Raw genomic sequence first — 17,584 nt, 5'->3', positions numbered from 1 at the left:
GCGCGCGTGCGGCACAGCAAGTGGCCCAGGTAGTGAAGCGCGTGAGCCGACGTAAGGCGACGCGACTGCACGTCAATAGTCGGGAGACGAGTCGACGTTCTCACGAGCCGTACGCGTTTCACGGAACTGTGTCAGTTGTCGTTTAGTAGCAATCGCGGTCGGACGCATGCACATACCGCGGAAAGGCAGACACTGGCCGTTCTGTCGCTATGTCGGTCACTGCGTGGACCGCGTCTCCCGGACCCTGCAATAGTTTCGAAATGCTCTTCGGCGTCACCACTGCGTGCTATCGGGCGGTCGTGCGAGTGTGCCAGGATCTTTTCTCCACTTTGGCAAAAAGAAAGAAAAGGCTTTGCGGTGGGTACTTTAGGCCATATTTGCTGTGGCACTCTATTTATTTGCTGGCGGCGATGGCGTACGCTAGGAGATGCAATTTGTACTTGGTGTTTAATGCGTACTACCGTTTAGTGCGTAGTTATGCCGCGTTCCCGGCAGGTACGTATTAACGAGGTTTCCACTGTACTTGTGTGTCTTGTGTAAAGGGACGGTAAATTGTACCAAAAAATCACTCGAAGCTGATAAATTATTTCCGAACTCTGTTGTAGTGGGTGGGTGAATGGTGAACATGAGGTTTGAAGTGAATAGTGATAGCCGTGGTCCATACTTTTCCGATTCCGGTATTCTGCACCCTGATTCAAGTATCTTCACGGCAGAAGCTTATGCCATACTTGCGGCCGTTAAACACTTTAAACAATTAAAACTACAAAAGGCAGTTATATACACGGATTCCCTAAGCGTGGTAAAAGCTTTAAAAACTCTGAAAAACACAAAAACCCTGTCCTTGTTGTGGCATACTCTTTTATGCACGATCTACACACTCTAACAACATGTCGTAATGTGCTGTGTGTCAGGGCACCGCGAGATTCAAGGCAACATGTTGGCAGACCAGCTAGCAGCATCCGCTCACGAAAACAGTCCCCAATACATCCATAGCTATTCCCCCACTAGACCTAATACCCTTCCTCAAAAGAAAGCTCCAGGCCTTTTGGCAGAGTAGATGGGATATGCAGACACGAAATAAGCTACACGTTATCAAACCACATCTGGGTAATTCGCTGCCATTATTGAAGTCACGCCACACAGAAGTTAGGTACACTCTGCAGACTTAGGATTGGTCACACATACAGTACACACACATACCTTCTGTCCGGTGGCGATCTGCCTTTGTGTGATAAATGTGGTCAACCACTCACCGTCCTTCACGTCCTGATCCAGTGCAAGGAACTAGACGCTATCAGAAAAAAGCACTTTTCATTACCCTCCTGACAACAATTTCCACTTCATCCTTCAATGTTCATCGGTAGGGATCCGCTTTTTACATATCAGTCACTGTCTGCTTTTTTAAATGATGTACGTAGTTTTCATGTCATATATCAAGGCGATCCATAGCACGGCCTCTGAACAGAGGTCGCTGCTGCGGTGAATACATTAAAAATAGCACTTGCCTCGCGGCCCTTGGACTCAAGGGCGTTGACGAGGCATTCGTGCTGATGTCACACCTTCATAGTTTTATTCTTACGACCACTCGTCATTCATTTTCACTACACATATTTCACGTCACTCTCATGATTTTAATATATATATATATATATATGTTTTACCCGCGTTTAGTGCGAGGAATTTTAAGGCCTCTATACAGCTACTTACCACAACCATTGTTCATATCCTTTGTCTCATGAATTGGCGCTCTCTGGCCATCAACTGGCCCTTGCGCCATTAAACACCACATATCATCATCATCACCAATAATCTCACTCAGCTCAATCGCCCCTCATTCTGCGCATTTCTGCGAACTTCACATAAAACAAGCAAGACTGATGACATGGGGGTTTTCTCGTGCCAGCCAGTGAGAAGCACGTGGCGTGACACTTGTGGCGATTTCACCCCAGCGTTTCTCAAGCTGATAGGCTGCCGCAGCACCTGTCTGCAGCACGTTGCCTACGAAGGTCACACTGTCACTGCCGTGGCACTTGCTGTATCGTACACACAAGTTTGCCGTGAAAGCGTTCGTTATGGCGTGCCCACTCCGTTCCTGACTGCACAGGGGTGTGGCAATGGCAAGCTGCTTTTGTTCGTGAAGGCAATGCGTCTGTGCAGCGCACTTAGTGGTCTCGCACAATAAGGCAGCATGAACAACGGTGCGGCGCATTTGGATTATCGCCTGTTAAACGCATGCATACAACTGCGCTAGGCCACATGCACTACGGGCAGTTACCGTATATATTGCCAATTATAAGTCGACATTTTTTTCTTTCATAAAATGACCTTCCAAAGTTCGGGGGTCAACCTATAATCGGAGTCTACCTATATGCGGAATCGTAAGGTCGACTTATCTGTGGGGTCCGACGAAAGGTCGTCATCCTCGGATTTCCTGCTATTCGACGCATCGATAACATCAGCCGCAAAGGCAGCGGAGTCGTGGCAACAGCTGTCTCCCACGCGCGCGCACCGCTTCCGGAGCCGGACATTTTTGCGATCTGCCACGACGATCGCGAAACTATAGTGAAAACACGCGAGGCAAAACTACACAGCGCGTTTAATTGAAAATCACCGCTGCGCGGCATTGATGCGAAATGCTTGGGAAACACTGTCTCGAAAGCAGCATTTCAAACCTTTGATTGAGGGCGAACGATGCTCTATGAATAAAGAGGAATTTATCTTGCGATGCGCCCTGCAGTTTTGTTTTCATACAATAGAAACGATTCGTTGACAACCATCGGCGTTCCCCAGAAAAGCTGGCAGCGCCGTGTGGGCTGGCAACACTTCGCGGGGAACTAAACCACATGACCAGTCACATGCGCCCACAAGCGTCTTCGCGTCTTTTTGCACTCACGCCTGTTCGCCATTTCTGCATTTCGCTTCGCTTGCGAGCAGTGGTGTGCACGATTTGCGACGCTGCCAAACAGACGCCAAGATGCCACCGCTACGCCGGCAACAGTACAGCGCTGCTTTCAAAAGGCAAGCGATCCTCTACGCAGAGTCGGAAAGTGACATTGAAGCAGGGCGCAAGTTCTATGTGTTGGAAAAGTGCGTGAGGAAATGGAGAAACAAAGGACCAAGATCTTCGCGTGCACTGCTACACGCCGTTCCTTTCGCGGACCGAAGTCTGGACGATACCCTGCCGTTGAGGAGGCACGCTTCTTTGAGTGAAGTGGTGCAATGGGTCAATGATGCCTGGTTGGACTGCCAACCGACATGGTCCGCGCGGCGTTTTCCACGTGCGGCATCCCAGTACCGCTGGCACCCGTTCCGACGGCGAGCAGCAGCAGTGGCTCCCACAATGGCAATGACCGTGACTGCGTCCTTCTCTCCAGTCGTAAGGAACGTTTCACGGGCAAATGTTTCTTTGCATCACTCCCTCTTATGAAAAACTTATTGGTGAGCTATGGCCGCAACATGAGGCTGTGTTCGGAGTCATCTTTTTTTTTCCCCTTTAAGGGGTTGCAAGTTGGGGGGTCGACTTATAATCGGCAATATACGATAAATCATACTGGCGCATTTGCCGCCTGCCGCCATCTCGCCTCCACACATTTCCGGTGCTTATCCATAAAGACATCACCGCACTGCACCGTGTCAGTGGCCCCTTCAGACTTTTTTATTAGTTTCACCCCATCACACTTTGACATTGTGGCAAAGCCAGGTTGTCAGAACGAAATGTTTTCGTTTCGGCTTTAGTTTTGTTCCACCGCACAAAGTTCCATTCCGTTTCTGTTCCGGAACGAAAAAAAAAGTGTTCCGGAACAGTTCGTAACAATTTTTTTTTTGTATCCAAAATTTTAAGCTTATGTAATCATAAAAAACATTGGATTTGTGATGTAGTTACTTGCCCTCCTCTTAAGAAAGTTGGACAAGGTAAAACACATTCTTCAGAGGAGCAGAAGTAACTGTACCATGAATTTCTATGAACTAGCACAAACCAGTATAGTATTTATTTTCTCAAAAGTCAATTAAGATTTTTTTAGTAGGCTCGGTGCCTTGTAAGACCACTGTTCTGATATAATAAGCTCCCCAGGCCTGCGCGGAACCCACAGCACAGTCACAGTGAAAGCTGCAAGAGTAGACTTTGTAGAGCCCGTTGTAGAGTCTCTTGGGGCAACTGATACAAGTACACATGCAAGGTACCCACTACGCCATAAATCACTGTAATTTTTCTGAAGTAGCGAAGTTCCCACTATGCCATTTTTCGTCATACAGTAGACTCGCGATAATTCAAACTTTCGGTTAATTCAAACAAATCTTAAATTTTTGGTTGGCCCACTATGTTTTCAATATATTTTAAAGCTGCTTAATTCAAACTGCCTCACTGCACAAATTTGGTTAATTCAAACTTTTTGCTTGTCCATGTATGGAAATATCTGCTGCCTTTGTTGCTTCTAGCTGAACATTCACATTTTTCTCTTACTAACAGGCGCAAATAAAGTCTGACTACAAAACGGCCAAACCAGCCGAACCTTGCGCGCCAATAATCTCCTGCTGACCGATGAAAAAAAAAAACTGTACAGTCTGGCCTTGACCTATCGCATGCTAAACATTTCTTAAAGTCACTTTCTCTGCGGTATGCCATGCGAGAAAGCGTCCTAAGAATTAGAAGGGGCTAGCAACTGTCGTGGGACACAACACATTTCGTCCCTTAATTACACACCCGTGCATGCCTTGTATAATAACAAAAACCAGTATTATCGCTGATGTATAAAAATTTTACTGGCAATCATACAGAGCAGTCTATGATGTTGCTGTGGCACTGAGAAACAATAAACATTGCAGTGTTAGTTGGTGTGTTGCCCTGAGTCATATTTATGAGAACTTCTGATAATTCAAACTTCTGATAATTCAAATAAAATTCTGAGGTCCCCTCAAGTTTGAATTATCGAGTCTACTATACTTCGGAGAGTCGTGGTACCCGCTACACATCTGTAAGGCATTATGTGCCCTTTGTGCTGCGGCTAATGACGATGAAGAATTATGGCTGAAACTTTTGTAACAGGTTGGAAGCATTCAACGACCAACTCGTTGCACAGTTCGCATTGTGTGACGCCAGACTGTTATTTTACTTTTCTGCCACGCTATTTTACATACGTTAACACGATTCCTTGCCCGACATGATGCCTGTATAGAGTATTTTTGCGAAAAGGTTACAAGAACCACCGTTGCACTGTGGTGGAAGAGCCGACTGCCACGCAGAGGGCGCGGGTTAAAATCCCATTCGATCCTAGAAATTTGTTTCTCATTTCATTGTTTCTTATTTCACGCGATAGCGGTTACGGACACCGGCGGCGGACAACTATATGGCGCCAAAGTCAGCTGTTGTGATCTCATAACAGCTTTCGCTGTAACAAACTTCAGCGCCAACAATGCCCTCTTCACTTCGGCCTTCGTGACAGGCGCGCAAAAGTCCGCTTGCGTTAATATAAACATCTCTGGTAGCCACTGTTTTCGTTTTTCGCACAATTTCAACATATCTTTGCTTTGGAATTCCTGCCTCAGGTACGCGCTAATGCTGTACCCTGAGATATGCTCACACTGCATGAGCTCAGTTGTTCCGAATTGCGAAGTTTTCTGGTGAACCGAAAAACGATTGAAAAAATTTTGGCTTTGCTCTGGAACGAAATAATAGATAAAGTTTCGGTTACGTTTTTGTTCTGGTCAAAAATGTTGCAATTTTTTTTGTTTTTTGTTTTCGTTTCGTTCCGACACACTGGGCAAAGCTGCCTTTCGTACTCTACTGCAGCCGCAAACGGATAGACTCGTGAAAGTGCTGGTTCGAACCTACAGACACGGCAGAGGTGGGGGATTCAATTAATGCCGGTTCAGATGAGCTGTTTGTGCAGAAAGTCCGAAAAATCTAACACCGAAGAATTTCAGCGTCCGAAGTTTCGGACGTTCCTATATATTGATGTCTGTGGGACTTGTGACGGTGCCGCGAAAGCGTCTGAATTTTCAAGCACGTCCAAAAAATTGGCAGTTGACTGTATTTTGCTTTTTTTGCATGCAACCTGTTTATAGCAATTATCGGTTATAACAATTGAATTTTCGTGGCACTTGATTATTGTGATAAGTGGGTTCGACTGTACACAACTAGTAACAAGCTAAATAACCAGATACATAATGCCAATGCAATACACAAACAGCATAACAAACACAAGCAACATAATGCATACAAGGTACCGTGATTGTGGCGTCGCCGACGTCCAACTTACCACGAGGGGCTCGCGTGTAACGAGCCACGGTATCGTTTCCACGGACCCACCGCAAGAGACGTCCATCTGAGCATGCTGCCAAACCTCCAAAGAGACTCACTGCCGTTTCCTGTGCGCACTCCTGCCCTCGCCGACAGGGCGGCGCCACCTAGGGTGCCTCGATGCCAGCACCACCGTGGTAGCAGTGCCATCCCTCACATCGCGACAAAGACGCCAACCCGCTGGACACGTGTGCGCCGTGAGGCGGAAACGACCTTACAGGGGGTGATAGCACCCCCACAAAGTAGACTTGTGTAAATATCACTTTTTTGGTTTGAAGCAAAAGTTGAAGCAAATTTAAATAGCAGCAGGATTTAAATAGTAGTAGGTTAAAGTACGTTAATAGCAGTAAGATATGTTACATTTAGGGGTGTGCGAATATTCGAAATTTCGAATATTTTTCGAATACTGTTTGCTATTCGATTCGATTCGCACTGGAATTTTACTATTCGAACTATTTGAACTTCCCAAAAACAAATACAGTCAACGTCTCATTGGAAGTGACCCCTTCAGATTTTTAATATACCTCACCTCATCACACCCCGGTATTGCGGCAAAGCTGCCTTTCAAGCTCCGTTACGGTCAAACTTTGCCAAGACACAGTCAAAGTCCGATTGGAAGTGGTCCCTAGATTTTTAATATGCTTCACCTCATCACACCCCGGTAGTGCGGCAAAGCTGCCTTTCAAGCTCCGTTACGGTCGAACTTTGCCAAGACACAGTCAACGTCCGATTGGAAGTGGTCCCTAGATTTTTAATATGCTTCACCTCATCACACCCCGGTATTGCGGCAAAGCTGCCTTTCAAGCTCCGTTACGGTCGAACTTTGCCAAGACACAGTCAACGTCCGATTGGAAGTGGTCCCTAGATTTTTAATATGCTTCATCTCATCACACCCCGGTATTGCGACAAAGCTGCCTTTCAAGCTCCATTACGGTTGAACTTTGCCAAGACACAGTCAACGTCCGATTGGAGGTGGTCCCTAGATTTTCAATATGCTTCACCTCATCACACCCCCGTAATGCGGCAAAGCTGCCTTTCAAGCTCCGCTACGGTCGCAAAGGTCGCAAAGAAAACGCTGGTTCCAACATGGAGATGAAAGATGTGCCAGAGGTGGGGGCTCAATTAATGCTGTTTTGGACCTGAAATTTGGGCAGGAAGTCTGAAAAATCGGAAGCCGAAGCTTTTTAGCATCCAAAATTTCAGATGTTCTTATACATCAACGTCTACGAGGCAGATTTGGAACTCCGGACTTGAAGGGAGCACACCCTTGCCCGCCACATCAGTTGGGCTTCCACAGAAGTTGAAAGAGGAGGAGAGGCTGAGGAAATGGCATCTTTGCCTATCACGTGTAAAGTGTTGTCGGCAACACTTTGGTTGCACCTAATCATGTACATAAATACAATTCGGCCTCAATATTGCGCTTGAACCTAGTGAAAAGAAACACTTTCATGTTGCTATCTCATAAGAATATGCTTTTCAACTTTTTTTTCTGCAATTTCGCTTCTAAGTATTCGAAAAATATTCTAGAAATATTCGAAAATATTCGATTCGATTCACACTCACACTTCAATATTCGAATTCGCTTCACACCCAAAATTATGCTATTCGCACAGCTCTAGTTACATTGCAAAATTTGCCATAGTTTGCCAATTTACCATTCCTTTATATATGCAGACTTCAATGCCTTAGTTCCACAGTTGTGGACCAAGCGTTTTTAAGACAATTTGAGCACGGAGCTGGCATCTCATGTTTACTGGTGTCCCCGATTTCATGGCATAATTTATTTTGCTTCTTTCCTGCCTTGCAGCTCAAGTAGAGCAGCCAGAAAGGCCGCAAGTTCTTGAACACGCAGACAGTGCTGTTGTGGATTGCTGCCTTTCGCACGTCTTCAGGGGCACTCTCGGTGCCACCCAGCAGGTTATTTCAGCTGCTGGTCAGCACATTTGGTCCTGGGACCTGCGCAACCCATCAGCAGACAGCGCCAGGCTCTACAATGGCTTCTGGATGAGCTACAACTTGACATGCTGTGCAGTCTCTCCCGACAAAAGACTGATTGCAGCTGGGACATCGCTGCGTGCCATCTTGCTCTGGAACACAGACACTGGAGCAGCCCTGGGCAGCTTCAAAGGTGGGCTTTAGTCTTAAGAGTTTTCTTCTACTGATGTGCACCAATGTTTTCTTCTACACCTTCACGTCAACAGAAAAAAGGGAAACTAACATACCGTATAAACGCGTGTAAGGGCCGCACCCCATTTTTTTGAAGTGCATATAATTAAAAAAAAAAAAATCCGCGTAAGAGCCGCACCCACACTTTCCACAACCAATACGTATTCAAAATGCGCGCGCGCGTAAGCTTCTAGGCGTAGTCGATAGATGGCGCAAGGAAACGCAACCATCATCATCGTCACCAGAGTATATAGATATATATTTTTGGATTTTATTCGTGTTAAGATGTTCGTGAAGTGGGCTAAAAATTTTAACTTTTTATTAGTATTCATAGACCCGCCAACTAAAGGTTAAAGCAGGATTTTATCTTTAGCTTCTCACATCTCGCGCTATCGGCGCTATCCATATCAGCATTAGCATCACCAACTTTGGCATGGCGTTCGCGTTGTGCGGTTTTTGCAGTTCAGCCAGCCGTTTGCTGTAGTTTTCTGTACTGTTCGATGACCTTCGTGCTAGCTTGTTTTCTACTCGGCGTTCACGTTTTGGCAAGATGGGCAAGTACCTGAATAGCTACACTGCTGGCTATAAGTTGAAGGTGATCGAGTATTCTCGCGAGCACGGAAAACGTGCCGCCGGCAGAAAATTCGACGTTGACGAGAAGTGTGTTCGACGTTGGTGTGCTCAAAAAGAAGCCTTGCGAAACACCAACAGCACTAAGCGCGCTTTCCGAGGAGAGCAGTGCAAGTTTCCCGATTTGGAAGAAGACTTGCTCCGCTATGTGACTGAAGTGCGGAATGATGGTCTTGCGCTCACAACGGACATGCTGCGTGTGAAGGGACTAGCCTTGGCGACTGTACTTGGGTGGATCCTATCTGCGTGGAGCTTGGTGTCGACGGACATTGTGTCCCGAAGTTTTAAAGTCGCCGGGATATCTAACAGCTTGGATGGCACGGAAGATGACTGCATGTGGGGTGACGGCGCTTCGCAGCACACCATCTCATCTCGGACTCCAAGGCTGAGGACTCGCCGAGTGACGACGATTGAGCACGTATGTCGCAAGAAATGTCGTATACTGCAATAAACGCTCTTCGTTCGCTAACTGGTGCGTTTTTACTTTTAAAAAAAAAATGTCGCATGTATGGGCCGCACCCTGAAAATTGGCCCTCATTTCTTGAAAAAAAAGTGCGGCCCTTACACGCGTTTATACGGTAGACTCCCCAGTAACCACAGCCACACAGTCGAAAGTTAGCACTCACCTTGCTCCTTTCCCCTCCTTTTTTTTTGTTGTTTTATGCTAAGTGACCATAGTTTTATGGTCAGTACACATTATGAACTGACTAGCCCAAGATTAAGTACCGTATTTACTCGCATAATTTGCACACTTTTTTTCGCGAATTTGGAGCTTCGAAGAGGTGGTGCGCAAATTACGCGGAGATTTCACGAACACATCTGAAATAACTCACAATATATCGTCCTAACCTGCGCGGTGTATACATTAAACAAGAAAATAAATTATAGCACAAACGAATGGTATTTGTTTAGCAGAATTAGCATGTACCGAAAAAACCCGCATATAGCTCGGACCCGCATATAGTCTGGGGTGTAATTCGGGGATAGCAAACATGAGAAAAAAAGTTTTCACCCGAATATAATCCGAGGAAAATGGAAAAAATGTATTTATTGACACTTCATTCATCGTCGTCGTCGGACGCACTCTCTTCCGAAGCTCCCTTGTCGGAAATGTTCTCCCACAACACATCATCCTCAGTGCCATCAAGCGCCTTCGAGATGGAGCACTTTTTGAAGGCGCGGCAAACGAGCGCCTTTGGAATGCAGGCCCAAGCCTCTACTATCCACGAGCAGAGCATCGCTGGCGAGGCCCATTTCAGCCGTCCGGCAGGGTTCACTTCTGGTTCTCCGGACGTCATCCACTCCACGTACAGGCGCTTGACATGGTCCTTAAATGGCTTATTAAGGCACACATTAAGCGGCTGCAGCTGTGATGTCATCCCGGGGGATGACGACGAGCTCGGTGCGGGAGTTGTGCAGCAGTCGCTTTACGGAGTCGGCCAGGTGACACCGAAACGCGTCGAGCACAAGCATCGAAGGGAGCCCCAGCAGTGCTCCGGGCCGTCGACACCACACGGACTTTATCCAGTCAAGCACTAGCGATTCGTCCATCCACCCCTTGTCCTGGCAGCGGACGACGACATTTTTTGGGAACTTCTCCCCCTTCGGCAGCGTCTTTCGTTTGAACACCACGTAGGGTGGCAGCTTGCAACCGTCAGCCGTGCAGGATAACATTACAGTTACCCACGTATTTTCGTTCCCAGTCAATCGCACGATAACTTGCCTGGAGCCTTTTTGATGCACTGTCAGCGTCGAGGGCATATCCAGGTAGACCGGCGTTTGATCCGCGTTGCCGATCTGGCCCAGCTGAAAGGGGACTGCCTTTCGCAACGCAATTATGTACTTTTGAAAAGCCACAAGGTCTTCTTCGTAGCTCTCTGGTAGCTTCTGCGAGATCGACGTACGCCGACGTAGGGAGAACCCAGCGCGGCGCATGAAGCGAGACACCCAATGCTTGCTCGCTTTGAAATCCTCCGGCTGAATGCCTTTGTCTCGAGGGATCTCCCTTGCCTTCGCTTGTAGCAGCTCGATGTTGACAGCGAGATGTGCAGCTCGCTGTTCCCGCACAAAGTCTGTGAGTTCTCGTTCCACTTCAGGAAATGCTCCATTTTTTGGTCCGCGGAAACTTTTTCGCTGGTCGCTGCATGCAAAGAGGGCTTCCTTCTGCTTCCGCCAACCGCGAATACTCCGCTCGTTGACTCCGAACTGCTGCTCTGCGGCACAGTTGCCGATGGTTTCGGCAGGAGTGATAACTTTTCTTTTAAAAGCAGCAGAGTACTGCCTGCGCGGTCCTGACATGGCGTAAAAGCACAGGAGCAAAATCGAGGCTGTCGTTATGGGCACCAAGTTGAAGCAAAGGCCACTGACCGACTGACCAACCACTGTTGCACACGGGGGTCTGTAAGACTAACGCCGCTAACACTACCTAGCGCAGAAGCGCGCAGACACCTGATGATGATGATGATAGCACCGCGCTACGCCGAAACCAAAACTGAATTTGGGCCGAAAATTCTTGGAACCCGCATATAGTACGGGGCCGAAATTTCGCACCCTAAAATCTAGAAAAAAACCCCGGGCTATACGCGGGTTTTTACGGTACTTTAACCAGCCAGATCCGGTCATGCACGGTCTAGTCAGAATCACTGGTCGAGAAGTCCAACTGGCAATCATCACTGCGGCTGCTGTCACCGCCCTCCCAAAGCGCATCGTCCTCGGTTCTGTCGAGCGCATTCAACAGCCCCATCTTCTTGAAGCTCTTCTCGACAGTGCTGGGAGAAACAAGGTCCCACGGCACGGCGATACTGGTGGACCTAAGCTCTTGCACATATTTCAACAGATGTTCTCTAGCGGCAGGAAACTTTCCTTGCTTCAGCCCTCGGAACGCTCTCCTTCCAGGTCTTGTATTAACAAGCAAATGCTTCTGCTTTATCTAGTACCGAATGTGACTCATTCACACTGAAGTGCTTGACGACGGCACGGTTCCCGTTTTGTGAGCTTGAATTTCGCCATATACTAGGTAGTTATTGTAGCCCAGCTCAAGAGAACAGTGAAAACGCAACTGGCTGATGGCGAAACCTAAACTTCCGAAATCAATCAAGGCTGCGCTGCAGCGCGGACATGGCGCAAACGCAGAGAACGAGGGGCAGCGAGGGAAAAAGTTGGCGTGATTGGCCCTCGAACGCCTCTGATGCAGAAAATGGTCCGTGCCGTGTTGTGTGCATGCATTCTCACGGCGGGAAAGCGCTCAAGTAGTTCTGACAATCCGTGAGCAGGTTTGTGTGTTTGGGTACGGTCCTTAGAATATAATATTCCAGGGAATGTAGTTGGGGGGGTTTTCGGAGAATAAAACGAAGTAATAGGAAGGTGGGACTTTGCACAGCCAGTCTTGTGTATGACTGCACTCGCCTGCTCGGCGAGAGGCGTGGCCGTCCAAAGTCTCTCGGTGCGCGCGCCCCGGCAAGCTGCCTCTGGCGGTACGGGGAGCACAAATTATGCGAGTAAATATATATAAATATATTTTTTTAGTAAAGCTGGCTAAATATTAGGGGTGCGCAAATTGTGCGAGGGCACAAATTATGCAGGTAAATACGGTACTTCTGAGTGTGAAGCACAGGTGCTTTGCAGGAAGTGTGGCGGTAGTTTCATGTCCTTTATGGACCTAAATCAGGATAAGGAGATACGGTGTTGCTGCTGATGAAGTCAGTTGCCAAAAGTGACACTGCTGTGGCACATACTTCTTGAGCATTGTCCAACATTATTGCATCAATGATTAGCATACTCTGATTGGAACATGAAAATCCCAAGTTTTGGTTTACGTGGGGTGCTTATGGGTAAAAAATAGGAAATGCAAAGAAGGGAGATTTGCCCTCTCTAGCTGAACAATTTGTTCCAGCAAGGTGCGAGTAGCCATACCATAAGCAGACAGGAATGTGCATGTTTCAGAAATGTACATGTTTCCCGTCAGTCATGGGGTTCCCATCGGTCATCATGGCCCTACCATGTCATTACACTGAGCTTGATATCACATACATTTGATAAATGGCAAACAGTCCCATTGTTGTAGTTGGTAATTGATAAGGTGTGTCTGTAAAACCGATTTATAGTGTACCTGTCATCAATGCAGTGATGTGATAGCTGTGCCACTTGCGCCAAGCTGCGCCAGCAGATCATCCTGCTACATTTTTGCAAAAATCTCATTTGCACCGCGTGTGCGCCAAAACGTCATTTTTGCGGTCTTCCAGAGCAAAAGAAGACTGAATGTGTTTGCAAAACACATTTAAGTTAACAGTGTAATTTCGAGTGATCACTAGAGCGTACTGGCGAGGGCCATGTAGTTGAAGTATTTTCCAGGCACAACCCTGCCAAGCAATTCAGACAGGCCCTTACTGTGAAAAGTTTTCTACTGCTACTCTACCAAACTGCAAGATTACATTATTAAGTTCAGTAAAATAGCTTCTGTTGTGGACCAAGTTAAAGAAAAGTAACTTGTGAAAATCACACGTTCTTGGACAACAGTCTTCTATTTGACTTATTCCACTAATTACAGTGGAATTAATATTCTTCAATGCTCATGAATTTATCAATGCAGAACGTTTCTCAAATTCTTCAAGTATGAGCAGCGTTTCAAGGATTTGTCGCACGCTGTAAGTGCTTTCTCTCTTCTCTCATCCCAACGAGCGTGCTGGAAGCTACAAGGGGAAATGAAGTTAAATCACGCGTGCGTCATGAAATGCGATCGCTCTCTCCCCACGTTACTTCAGCAGGCACAGGTGTCACTACTATGTAATTTGACCTCACTATAGGGGGTGTTATTTGTAGTAATTAGAATATAAATGTGAAGAAAGTAAAGTGGACAAAATGATAACTTGCCGCCAGCAGGGACCGAACCTGCGACCTTCGAATAACGCGTCCGATGCTCTACCACTGAGCTACGGCGGCGGTCATCTCCCCGTCCACTTTATAGGGTATATATGTGAATTGAAACTTAGGAGTGTCAGTCAGCGCCAGTCGCAGCCATGGCGGCGAGTGTGGAACACTCTTTTTTCTGCCTTTTTTTTTTTTTGGCGTCACGTAGCACGTGATCTATTTACGAGCAGGCAGCTGACCAATAGTCCCTCGCATACTACCTGGAGGCATCATGTCTGCCAGAACGAGACCCTCGCTATGAATGAAGGAAAGAAGATTACTTTTAAGGGCTCGTTTTTCTTTGTTAGACACAATATTAATGGGAACTAACAAACAGCAATGCCAAGGAAAGTATAGGGGGTGTTATTTGTAGTAATTAGAATATAAATGTGAAGAAAGTAAAGTGGACGAAAAGATAACTTGCCGCCGGCAGGGACCGTTTACTTAAAAGATTAAGATTACTTAAAAGTAATCTTCTTTCCTTCATTCATAGCGAGGGTCTCGTTCTGGCAGACATGATGCCTTCAGGTAGTATGCGAGGGACTATTGGTCAGCTGCCTGCTCGTAAATAGATCACGTGCTACGTGACGCCAAAAAAAGGCAGAAAAAAGAGTGTTCCACACTCGCCGCCATGGCTGCGACTGGCGCTGACTGACACTCCTAAGTTTCAATTCACATATATACCCTATAAAGTGGACGGGGAGATGACCGCCGCCGTAGCTCAGTGGTAGAGCATCGGACGCGTTATGCGAAGGTCGCAGGTTCGGTCCCTGCCAGCGGCAAGTTATCTTTTCGTCCACTTTACTTTCTTCACATTTATATTCTAATTACTACAAATAACACCCCCTATACTTTCCTTGGCATTGCTGTTTGTTAGTTCCCATTAATATTGTGTCTAACAAAGAAAAACAAGCCCTTAAAAGTAATCTTTCCTTGACCTCACTATAGAATGCGTAATCAGGCACACAGCGGCACCCTGTGGCAAGAAGCACATCTGATCCAAATGCCACTCTTGCTTTATGCCAGCTGTGGGCCACTAGCAGCAATCTTCTGCATGATGCAAAATCAGCTGTATGGCAGCCCTCCGAAGAGCGTGAGTATGGGTGTCTGTATGAAGAGAGGGCACATGAAAAAGTGGCAACTTGGAGCTTTGCTTGTGAACTCTCTTTGCTGTGCGTGACCGTAAGATTTGGCTGAGCTGTTCACAACAATTCCTGCTTTCCACTGTATGTGTTCTTCACCAAGCACGAGGGGCGCTTCATGACCCCTTTAACTTTTGTGCCATGCCCAGGGGATGCTGAAGATGTGAAGTCTGTTCGCTTCTCCCACAATGGCAGCCAGCTGGTGTCCGCCTCATCGGATGGCACGGTCGTGGTTTGGGACGTGGGCAACTACCGCAGATGCTCCCGGGTGGCACTCATGCCAATACTTGCCGTAGCCTTTGAGAATCAGGGTCCCCTGGTGGCCACTTTCGACGAAAGTGGGATGATACAGGTAGGCCGTACTCTGATGCTCTTTCTATGCATCCTCTGCTAGGCTAGACCGAAGTTAATGTTGTAAGACTCACGGAATCTTCATTGTTTCACAACAGTAAAGGTATCCACCAAATGCTTACTGTATAATTTGTAGAGCTATGCGAATAGCAAAATTTTGGTTGCGAAGCGAAGTCGAATTTTAAAGTTTGAGTGCGAATCAATATTTTTCAAATATTTCTCAGATATTTTTTTAATACAGTAAACTCCTTAAGAGCAACTCTGTTGAGACGAATTCTCATTTATGCTGAACAACACGGGACCGTTTGTTTGGTTTTCCATAGACTGAATGCAAAAAAAATCCGCTTAAGACGAACCGCTTAACTGTACTCTTCCGTTAAGACTAGCGGTGTGCGAATATTCGAAATTTCGATTATTTTTCGAATAGTGTTTGCTGTTCGATTCGATTCGCACTGGAATTTTACAATTCGAACTTCCCAAAGACAAATACAGTCAACGTCTGATTGAAAGTGACCCCTTCAAATTTTTAATATGCTTCACATCAATCATTACACCCCGTATTGCAGCAAAGCTGCCTTTCAAGCTCCCCTACGGTCGCAAATGTATTAACTCAAGAAAACGCTGGTTTGAAGGCACGTGCGCTGCCAGCGCACGCTGATTGAAAACGGAACTACCGTTTGCCGCAACCGCCGCGCACGAAACCACGGTCGCTATCAACGGGACAATTGATAGCGATTACGAGCTCCGAAGGTACGCGGTTAACGCAGCGGTAGATTAAAGGCAATATAGTCGTAAAAAAAGGCACGAAGCTTTTCGGCGTTCGTGTCGATCTTCGCTTGTCACTATGGTGGAGGGGACTTTGGCACATAGTTTTCAGTTGGCTTCAAGCGAAGCTTTGACGCGCGCTTTCGCGGCGGCCAGCTGCGCCGTCCCTTATACGATTTTCCATGCGATGTGCCGGCCAACACGGCGGTGGGGGAGAGGGAATGGTGGCTGTCCGATGCTATGAAAGGTCACCATTCCGGTTTCCCACCGCCGTGTCGGATGTCGCATCGCATGGAAAATCGTACCGTCTGTCTCGCCCGTTATTGGTCTGTCCACGTGGGACACACCTGAACGGCATACGCGCAGAAAGGCATACGCGAGTTTTTTTGACAGAAATAAATGCTTTGTGCGTATATCGTGGTTTGAAAAGAGATTTTGCTAGTTTTTTTTATTTTACGAAATTTCGGGCGATGCGAATATTGTTGCTCCCCCTGCAGATTCGTATCACCGAGGTTCTACTGTAGCTGGGAAACACCCTACCTGCGTTGTTTGTTTGGCCACTCTATGCCATTATAAGACCGCAACGCCAACGTTCGCGCTTACGGGGCTGTTCGGCGATTCAGTAGTGTTATGCAACACCCATTATTGGACAGAACTTCTTATTTCAACAGAGTTCCTTATTTGACTATTTTTTGCTTCAAACGGTCAATTTTTCCACTTGGCATTGAGCATTTAGCTGCTCCAAAAGTTGTTTTCCCTGCTCGAAAACGTGTTTTTAGCTGCTCCAAAAGCCCCTTTTCCTGCTCCAAAACGCACTTTTTGCTGCTCCAAAAACCTGCTTCAAAACAGTTTCAGTCAATCACATCACTGCACTGCGAGGAGTTGAGCTTGTTAAGCCTTTAGAGGGGCGGCAGTTTTCTTCACGGACGGGGCGAGTCACGCGTGATCTTGCGAAAGTACGTGATCTTATCCCAAATGCGTATGCTCGAGAATATCACTTCTGCTCTTCGGCAAACCTAGCCCCATATTTCCAAGCGGCAATGCAGAAAGAACCGACGCTCATGCGGCGCAAAGTTTTGTCTGCTGACACGGCGGTAGCGTTTCTTTACGTTTACGCTGGTTGTCTCAGAGTTCGATTTTGCAATATTCGGGTTGTCTCGGGATTTCAATACACGTGACCACGACGTTATTTTCGGTCAGGACCGGAACTAGCTGGCTGACCTCTGGCGGCCAGCGAGATGCCAGGAGTTCGAAAATCGAAGAGTCCCGCCATGTTTTTTGAGAAATAAATGTTTTTTGTCCTTGCACCCCAATATGGGCTTGTCAG

The 17,584-nt window shown here is 46.9% G+C and overlaps 1 protein-coding gene across 2 annotated transcripts in view; it reads left to right on the top strand.

Moving 5' to 3' along the window:
- The window catches only part of LOC119382899 (apoptotic protease-activating factor 1), a 119,203-nt gene that overhangs the window by 72,506 nt on the left and 29,113 nt on the right, over positions 1–17,584 (top strand). For both annotated transcript variants that reach the window (XM_037650797.2, XM_049412339.1), the window contains exons 14-15: positions 8,106–8,426; positions 15,291–15,493. In XM_037650797.2, coding sequence (XP_037506725.1) covers positions 8,106–8,426; positions 15,291–15,493 — 524 coding nt within the window. The remainder of the gene's footprint in view (positions 1–8,105; positions 8,427–15,290; positions 15,494–17,584) is intronic.

This window comes from Rhipicephalus sanguineus, chromosome 2 (genome assembly GCF_013339695.2).
Source record: "Rhipicephalus sanguineus isolate Rsan-2018 chromosome 2, BIME_Rsan_1.4, whole genome shotgun sequence".
NCBI lineage: Eukaryota > Metazoa > Arthropoda > Arachnida > Ixodida > Ixodidae > Rhipicephalus > Rhipicephalus sanguineus.
This window is presented reverse-complemented; position numbering and strand designations above follow the sequence as displayed.